Source organism: Notothenia rossii, assembly GCF_949606895.1.
Source record: "Notothenia rossii genome assembly, chromosome: 1".
Taxonomy (NCBI): Eukaryota; Metazoa; Chordata; class Actinopteri; order Perciformes; family Nototheniidae; genus Notothenia; species Notothenia rossii.
The window spans coordinates 41,366,098-41,375,628 of NC_136912.1; the positions used below are offsets into that span (position 1 = coordinate 41,366,098).

General features: G+C 41.4%; 2 protein-coding genes across 7 annotated transcripts in view; both read right to left on the minus strand.

Annotated features, from left to right (window-relative positions):
* LOC307033384 (uncharacterized protein) overlaps nucleotides 1–9,531 on the minus strand; it is a 226,357-nt gene that overhangs the window by 81,357 nt on the left and 135,469 nt on the right. The gene's annotated exons all lie outside the window — the stretch shown is intronic.
* Nucleotides 40–9,524, minus strand: LOC307033282 (uncharacterized protein). Of its 6 annotated transcripts, XM_079671682.1 has the most exons (13): nucleotides 5,464–9,524; nucleotides 5,058–5,214; nucleotides 3,788–3,995; nucleotides 3,573–3,699; nucleotides 2,487–2,785; nucleotides 2,240–2,330; nucleotides 2,041–2,157; nucleotides 1,839–1,914; nucleotides 1,489–1,746; nucleotides 1,075–1,246; nucleotides 762–910; nucleotides 443–671; nucleotides 40–328 (listed from the first exon to the last, which is right to left on the minus strand). In XM_079671682.1, the coding sequence occupies exons 3-12, from the start codon at nucleotides 3,895–3,897 to the stop codon at nucleotides 481–483; spliced, it is 1,590 nt and encodes a 529-aa protein (XP_079527808.1). In that variant the 5' UTR covers nucleotides 3,898–3,995; nucleotides 5,058–5,214; nucleotides 5,464–9,524; the 3' UTR covers nucleotides 40–328; nucleotides 443–480. The 6 variants fall into 6 exon arrangements, with proteins under 6 accessions (XP_079527808.1, XP_079527811.1, XP_079527809.1 ...); XM_079671685.1 differs by lacking the exon at nucleotides 2,240–2,330 and having other exon boundaries at nucleotides 2,567–2,785; nucleotides 5,464–9,523; XM_079671683.1 differs by lacking the exon at nucleotides 5,464–9,524 and having other exon boundaries at nucleotides 5,058–5,457.

Genomic DNA, 9,531 nt, shown 5'->3' on the forward strand with positions numbered 1-9,531 from the left:
CCCGCCCTAATACACCAATGCAGTTTTTAAAGATATACATTTTTCAACACAGAATCATTTAACAAATTACACCATATCCAATCATTTTACGAGTCAGAAAATGCTATCTGTTCATTGCAGTTATTGTTTATTGAATTAGATTACCATGACCTCAACATAATTATGTAGAGTACAAGTCCACAGCCAAGAAAATTTTATTTGCATATCATTTCATTTATGAATATGGAATTATTTATTTAATATTATTATCGCAGCTCAACGAGGCACCCTCCTGTCAGATGGAGGGAGTAAATACAGCGGCAAGCTTTGGGACCTGTCCCAACATATCCTATGATAGAGAGAAAGAAAATATTGTTATTATATATTAATATTGATTTTTTGCACCATCAAAATCTCTTACCAGGTTTTATCTAACAAATAAACAAATAATGAATAATCTTACCCTGAAAACTGTGAACCACAGAATCTGCTGGTTTCACACTAATTTCCTGTGTTAAACCGGGAATGCCGTGCCAGATAAAGGCCAACTGCCTCATCCTTGGCGATCTCCTGGCAGGAAGTGGAAAGGGGGGCAGGGGCAGTGGAGGACAAGACTGCACTGCTCTCTCGTAGAGTCTCTGGTGACCTGGAGTAGCCCTCTCTCAGAGACTCCAACAGGGCTTCAGCGTATGCTGAAGGAAGGAAACAAGTGATCACATTCAGTGATATTATAGATGCATCACACAATAAATAATATTTAGGGACTGAGTAAAACAGCTAACTGTATGATGGCTTCTCCTTGATAGGAAGACCTACCCAGCCACCTTTGCAGAACCTTGGGTAGCGAACTGCATAACGCACCTCACCATCACTGGTTCGAGCAACCTCTCTGCTGCTATTGTGGTTAAAGTGCAGGGCTGCCATGAGAAGCCTGTAGAAAAAGCAGATTATGCAGTTCACAAGTTGTTTGTACATATGTGAAAAAACTGTTTAACTGATAGCATTAGTCGGTTAAACTTCGTATTGTTCGGTTAAATGGTTAATTATTAACATCCCTAAGCCGTACACATTATTTCACCATCACATCATATTTACCTGCTGTACATCCCAAGGAAGGAGAACCCAGTGTGCTTTGGTGCAAAGTGGAGGATGAGGGAGTGAAATGCCTCCAGGGAATAGGTCTGATGCTGTGGAGACAACTTCCGGACATCCTTCACCAATGCTGTTCTCAAAGTCACCCTCTCCAGTTTAATGGCTGCAGTTGTTCCTGTACAAACACATATTTTGTTCTGATGTTACTAGAATTGTCTACATATGCATGTATTACCTACACTGATAAAGCACGATTGTGTGATACTATCAGGTGTTATTTATATAACGCCTTGTTAATGTGTTAGCACACTTTGGGTTATATATTGATGGAGTGCTCTGGAACCAAAATAAACTAAGCACCAACAAGCACTTGGACGACTAAGATGTTTCAGCAACACAGTGTACAGAGTACGTTACCTGGTTCCAGCCACTCCTTGTCACTTGCTTCTCCCTCCACAGGTGGATGTGCACAGCAGGGAAATGCAGGAGTGCCGTGTTCATGGATGTCCTGAACATGATTCACCATACTTTGCCACTTGGCTTCCATCACATCTGGATCTCCATCAGGAGTGGAAGCTGCAGTCCAGTACAGGTGATTGATGATGGCTGGCCTCCACAGCTTCAGGTCCTCACACTCCCTCTCCTTTGCAGCAGCATCCAAAGCTTTCCCTAGACCTGTTTCACAACAGAAACAAAATGTTAAAAAAGAAAATGTAATTATAAACAAATTTCAGCCTAATCAAACCTACCAACATCAAGATACATACTTTTACCAATATGCCAGATATCAAAGAAATGAGTCGTTCCTCCTGGACACAACTCCTCCCGCACCCACTTGGCAACCTAAAGAGTGAAACACAACACCTTAGTTACTTACTAACTAGTAAGAAAATGCATTTTTTGCTGTTAATATGGTGCGCCAAGAATCTTTGTGTGTACATATGTCTGTTCGTTCTTGTGTGTCTTTACCTGGCGATTTCGGTCCGTAATAAGGGCTGAAACTTGCATGTGTTGCTCCATAAGGAAGTCAATGCTGCGTTTCAGACCCTCTAGTTCACACCAGGTGCTGCTTGGGACCTCTGAGCTCTGTAAAACAACATTATGCAGTCATATCACTAACCGTGTCACATCAGACATCTGATTTGTGTGACTGATAACGTTAACTGACCTGGACAAGTTGAAGATCCAAAACCTTGTTTATTCTGTCCTTGATCAAGGAGTAGGTGCCATATTTGGCACAATGGCCAAGAGAGTCTGACCTATGAGTGTCAAAAACTGTTTAATTCAGACGTTAAAGCCCAAAAAACAATGCAATGCAGTTATTGTAAGTTGCTTTGGATAAAGCTAAATGAATGTAATTTAAATATTGTTTTGACCTCTTTTTGATATCAATAATACAAGCTGAAGTGTTCTACCTGCAGTCACCAGAGAGGATTAGCCCACCCCCCATCTCCTTCAGTTCTCGGATGATCCCAGCCTGCTCAGTTTGCCAGGCCTGCACGATAGTAGGGATTGTGTACAGGCGTTGATGGCGGAAGAAGGTGCCGACACTGATGCACTGAAGCCCTAACAGTTTCAACATCCGTATTGTCTGGGTAGCCATGCAACCTGAAAAGTGGATGGCCCCACTCAGTAACAGGTTGCAGGCTGGCATGTTTCTGTACAGCATTGGCTGGTTCTGCCAAAAACGCTCATACCCACATGCTGCACATACCTAACGGCCCGTCTACACTACAGGCATCAAAAAATCTTGAAGCTGGGCGTGTCTGAAGCTTGGCGATTTTTTGCGAGCAACCAATCACATGAATCTCCCGCCCCCGACATACGAAGCAATAGCAATGTCAAAACGAAGTAAACTAGATATAAACTCTCCAAACAGGCGAAAAAACTGTCAGTTTCACCCACTGTCTCTGCCACCTCCCTCCATGCCTTGTTCCTCCGGTTTGTATCCCGGTAAATAGTTCCGGTCGTAAAGAACCGGGTGATTTGCTACCGTAATATCTCGTTTGGAATATGAGGAAATGAACTGCGGTCTGGCTCTCCCAGCTTGCACGCGGTTTGATTGGCTGCGCTTGCACTGGCGGGATTTGCATAAACGGGATTTCATTGGCTGATGCCAAGCATCGAGCCTCAAAAGTTGAACATTGTTCAACTTTTGATGCTGATAGATGCTCGTGATGCTCGCAAAGCCATGCCATGCTCCCCACAATGCAGTTCGGCGAAGATTCAAAATCTTCTACGTCACCCCATTCAAGTGAATGGGCGAAGCGTTGAAAGCATTTTTTGATGCCTGTAGTGTAGACGTACCGTAAGAGATGTGAAAAGCAGAACATTGCCAGTACAACTCTTAGTGTGTCAAAAACCAATTATACCATAAAACTAATGAAGTATAGACACAGTGAATTGATAAAACATAAAAATAAAATAAAACAAACATTTACATACAGGTTATGATACAACCTTTATTTTTACATCGGTGGAATTCACACATATCCTCTTACTTGTTTTATCTTTATATACGTTCCCTCTTGCTGCTCCACATTACCCTGGGTTTCCGCACAACAGGAAGGGCAAATGGTGAACAAGGACATCAGCTGGGTTTGGCACACAATGAACTTCTCAGCAGCACTGAAAAAAAAAAAAAAACACCTGTTATTTCTGACCGACACAATTTGGTAATACAGTACACATCATCTAAAATTAAAAGAAGCCTTACTTGAGATCAACATTAGTTCGCTGCAGTGGCTCTTTTGATGGTTCCTCGTCAGACGACTCGCTCATCATTTCCTCCTCTGGGCTCCATGGCATATCCCCAGGGTGGTCCATGGTTACAGAAGATGACTCATCATCACTGTGTGCAGGACTGGGCAGTGGAGTTTATGTCTGACATCCCACACTGACCATCCTGGGCTGTACCTGGACAGCTAGGATAAAAAGATATATATTATTTATTACATGGCTTAGTTGAATACTCGATTCTGATTGGTCAATTCAGAACACGTGACACGTTGTTAATACCGAACAGACAGACCGCTGTCAAGGACTTATTGACCGTTGTTAAGGACGCTCACATCTGCACAAACAAGTCAGTTCGATTTAACTGTATACAGTTTGGCCGAAAAGCAAACTGCATGCAGTTTGCTTTTCTAACTGACAAGACAAGAGCGACAAGAAAACAGCGGAGAAGTAACGGGCAAAAACCCTCCTTTTACGCAGCGGTCCAGACAGACATCAAACGGTGACACATATTCAGTGTGCAGTTACTTTGTCATTAGGGCAGGGATATCTATATACTTACCAAGGTTTGACATAATGAATTGTGCTACTTTTAAAGCAAGCAGCGATGTTTTCAAATCTGTAATCAAAAAGCTCCTCAAAAACGCTATCGAAGCAGTTCCTGCCGACTAAGTTAGTTCAAACGGTAACAACAGACTATTTTTCTTAGCGGATGCATGTACATTTAAATCAATACAACTATCTTTTAAATCAATAAAATCATTTTCTAAATCCATAAAAGCATTTCAATTAATAGTGGGAGTCATAACGTTACTTTGTTGAGAATGTGGCCATGTAATAAACGGGATAATGTGCAGCGACTTGGTCATTATGGGGAAAAGAACACCTTCATGCCGATCTAGATCCCTCCGCTTCGCGTCGGGCTCCTGATCAGCCTGTCAGTGTTCTTTTCCCCATAATGACCGTTTCGCAGCACATTATCCCTTACATAATTGTGCCTGCCATAAACAACAGCCCACAATACAATCTACCTTTACAAAGCTTATGTTCAGGTTTTGTTGACATTCGGGCTGAGATGTTTTAATTCATTTATATGTTCATTATTGAGGTCATAGCAAGTCTTGGAGTTGTAACAGCCTGCATCATACTGAGATGTTTTTCTAATATGTTTTTAACATGTACAAAAACTATGCAGAGTCTTTACCGCATTTTGATGTAAAATGGGCGCGCTACTTCTGTGTTACATTTACCTGATGAACGATGGAAAGGTCTGAGGTTACACTGTGAGCCGCAGTGAAGCACAGATGTTGGCTGAGGAACCAGTGGAGAGACGACCTCTTGCTCTGGGTCTATAAGCCCAGCATCACTGGCTGTAGGTGAATCTGCAGTACTGTTGTCTCCCAAAGTCTTGAAAACACACACATGAAACACATGATTACACATGAAAATAAATAGCGACTGCGCCATTTAGATATGAAAATAAAGTCCCCACGCCAATTCTAGCTAACATTATCCATTATGACTTAGCAAGTGGGTTTAACAAGCTAACAACATTAACTTACAACAATAAATACTAAACACACGTTGCTTGTCATTATTGAAATCATTATACTGACTAATTTGGAAGTTAGCAAACGTTAGAAAAACAATACTTACGGTGCACAGTTCACGTTTTTGTTTTGCTGAATCTCTGACCGACGCTCCCCCGCTATCACTCCAGCCTGCTGCTGCTGCCGGAGCTGTGTGTATTGATGGAACCACACTAGCTATCAGCCTCACACGGTCCTGGCTTCGATATCCCATACTGCACTCCATCACATCACTTGACTCATAATCCTCCGGTCGAAAATGAGCGCCACAAACGACCGCGTTTTTCGTCACAGACGCAGCATTGAAGTCCCGTCTCTTTGTCTGCACAAAACGAACCCAGGACCAAAAGCTAGCTAGCTTTCTTTTCCTGTTAGGGAAATAGTGGACTCGATGTCCTGACAGGCTGGTATTTGTGCAACCTGCACAAACACAATACTGCACCATACAAATGGTGAAATACAATGTAAAACTACCGAAGAATACCAGCTCCTTAAAATACAACTGCTCTACTCAACGCAACTCTACTATACCCGCGGTCAGAGAGCGGAGATGTGTCCCCTGTGTGATGTAATAGGACGCGTTTGACGTATGACCTTAAAAAAAAGCCGTTTTTAAGAGCAGAGCTCAAAATTGCTCCTTTCCCTCTGAATTCCTGCCCTTATGTCTCGTAAAACATATCAAATCCTGCATTCACTTTTTTTAATTGTAATTTTCAAGCAAGTTTAAGCATAAATGTAGAAAAAATAAAAACCTGCAAGATGCGCTTAAATAATAATACGTGTGCATGTCAGTGGCAAAAACAAGCACTTCAACTTTGAGTAATATAGGATAATGTAACAATTCAGTAGGTACCGAGTCCCGATATTAATCAAAGGAGTCCCGGGAATTAATTATTATAGACTCTGGTACCGTTAAGCTCCAATGTTATCAGTCTTTGTATCGGTACTGGATACATTTAAAACACATGTTATATGTATATGCTACACAAACATTATATTGCAGTTCTAGTTTCGCCAACTCCGTTTTTAATACGCAAAAAGACTGCAAAATGCGATCTTTCCAACCCAGCGTCTGTGTGCGAGGGGACGGGGCAGTTTACAGACGCGGCGGCTGCCACACACACACACACACACACACACACACACACACACACACACACACACACACACACACACACACACACACACACACACACACACACACACACACACACACACACACACACACACACACACACACACACACACACACACACACACACACAATCAATGTTTATTTATATAGCCCAATATCACAAATGTTACATTTGTCTCAGTGGACTTCACAGTTTGTACAGAATATCAGTATGACAATACGACACCCTCTGTCCTTAGACCCTCACATCGTACAAGGAAAAACTTCCAGAGAAAACCCAGTTTAAAGGGGAAAATGGGAGAAACCTCAGGGAGAGCAACAGAGGAGGGATCCCTCTCCCAGGACGGACAGACGTGCAATAGATGCCGTGTGTAAATTGAAAAGATAATACATTTGCAACATAGGTAGTCCAAATGTTTGGAAATGCATGTGTGTATAATAGGAAGATGAATCCATGAGTATATCCATCCAGGACTTATGATCCAGGACCACAGCCACGACTCAAGATCCAGGACTCGCAATCCATGACACAGGACCGCAGGATCATCCATGACTCCGGATCCCGGCGTATATAGACACCAAAAACAAAGACATTTGGGGAAGCTGGGTTAATCGGAACATGAGAGTACACAGGTATAGACAGAGAGAAGGAAGAAGTAAGATGTCCCCCGACAAACTAAGCCTATATCAGCAAAACTAGGGGCTGAATCTAATCAGCCCTAACTATAAGCTTTATCAAAAAGGAAGGTCTTAAGCGCACTCTTAAAAATGGATAGGGTGTCTGCCGTCCGAACACAAACTGGAAGCTGATTCCACAAAAGTGGAGCTTGATAAGAAAAGGCTCTGGCTCCCATTGTACTTTTAGAGACTCTAGGAACAACCAACAACCCTGCATTCTTGGAACGCAATGCCCTAGTAGGACAATAGGGTATAATGAGTTCTTTAAGGTAAGATGGCGCCTGCCCATTAAGGGCTTTGTAGGCGAGAAGAAGAATTTTTAATTTTAGCCAGTGTAAGGCAGCCAGAACAGGAGTAATGTGGTCCCTTTTCCTAACTCTGGTTAGTACACGAGCTGCAGCATTTTGAATCAGCTGAAGCGACTTGACTGACTTCTTGGTACACCCTGATAATAAGGAGTTACAATAATCCAGCCTTGAAGTAACAAATGCATGGACTAGTTTCTCTGCATCGTTTTGAGGCAAGATATGCCTGATTTTTGCAATGTTACGTAGATGGAAGTAGGCGGTCCTTGAAATTGATTTTATGTGGGCGTTAAAGGATAAATCCTGATCAAATATAACACCAAGATTCCTTACAGTCTCACTGGAGGCCAAATTAATGCCATCCATAGTTAATATATCTTTAGATAATTTGTTTCGTAGATTCTTCGGGCCAAGTACAATAACTTCAGTTTTGGTCGTGTTTAACATCAAAAAATGTAAGGTCATCCACGTTTTTAAGTCCTTGAGGCAGTCTTGAATTTTATTTAGATGATTAATTTCATCAGGCTTGATTGATAAATATAGTTGAGTATCATCCGCATAACAATGAAAGTTTACAGAATGATTCCTTATAATATTGCCTAACGGAAGCATATATAGGGTGAACAAAATAGGTCCAAGCACTGAGCGCTGTGGCACTCCATGGCTAACTTTGGTTTGCATGGAAGATTCATCGTTGACACGTACAAACTGAGAGCGTTCAGATAGATAGGACCTAAACCAGCCTAAAGCAGTTCCCTGTATGCCAACTAAGTGCTCTAGTCTTTGCAATAGGATATCATGGTCGATAGTATCAAATGCAGCACTAAGATCAAGCAAGACAAGAATAGAGACAAGTCCCTTGTCAGAGGCTATTAGAATGTCATTTGTGACTTTAACCAGAGCTGTCTCTGTGCTATGTTGTGTTCTAAAGCCAGACTGAAAATCTTCAAATAAATCATAGTTTTTTAAGTAATCACACAGCTGTTTTGCGACTGCTTTCTCAAGAACTTTTGAGAGGAACGGAAGATTAGAAATAGGTCTATAGTTGGCTAAAACCTCTGGATCGAGGTTGTGCTTTTTAAGAAGCGGTTTTATCACTGCTACTTTGAATGATTGTGGAACATAGCCTGATAATAAAGACATATTCATAATATTTAATAAAGAAGTGCTAATTAATGGAAAAACTTCTTTTAACAGCTTAGTTGGAATCGGGTCTAAGATACACGTTGATGGTTTAGAAGAGAGAATCATTGAATTTAATTGTTCAAGGTTTATGGCTGAAAAGCATTCTAGTTTACTATCTAGTGTAATATTAGAACTTACGTTTCCGGGAGCTGTTGATAACACTATACTGGTTAAAGGCAAGAGGTCATTGATTTTGTTTCTAAGAGTAACAATTTTATCGTTAAAAAAGCACATAAAATCATTACTACTGAGTGCTATGGGAATAGAAGGCTCAGTCGAGCTGTGGCTCTCTGTCAGCCTGGCTACAGTGCTGAAAAGAAATCTTGCATTATTCTTATTCTCATCTATTAATGAAGAGTAGTAGGCTGCTCTCGCTTTACGCAGTGCTTTCTTATATTCATTGAGTGTAATATGCCAAATTAAACGAGATTCTTCAAGTTTAGTGGAACGCCATACCCTTTCAAGTTGTCTCGACTTTTGCTTTATTTTGCGGGTTTCGGCATTATGCCATGGAGCTAATCTATGTTGTTTTATTTTCTTCTTTTTCAAAAGGAGCAAGAGTCTAATTTTATTCGCAGCGCATCTGTAGCACTATCAACAACATGATCAATTTGGGGTGGTGTACATTTTGTGTACACACACACACACACACACACACACACACACACACACACACACACACACACACACACACACACACACACACACACCGTTTTCGATTTTTTTTTTTTGTAGCTCTATAGCCCCCTCCACGAGTAACGTTTCCACGTCAGGTATTATGTAAGCAATCAGCAACACACGGAGTTAACATAATTATACAAACATGGGTTAT

Coding starts and splice junctions, on each gene's coding strand:
- LOC307033282 (XM_079671682.1), bottom strand. CDS start 3,897: ATGGACCACCCTGGGGATATGCCATGGAGCCCAGAGGAGGAAATGATG. Junction 3,700..3,787: donor CGAACTAATGTTGATCTCAA/GTAAGGCTTCTT, acceptor TTTTTTTTTCAG/TGCTGCTGAGAAGTTCATTG. Junction 1,247..1,488: donor CAAGGAGTGGCTGGAACCAG/GTAACGTACTCT, acceptor GTGTTTGTACAG/GAACAACTGCAGCCATTAAA.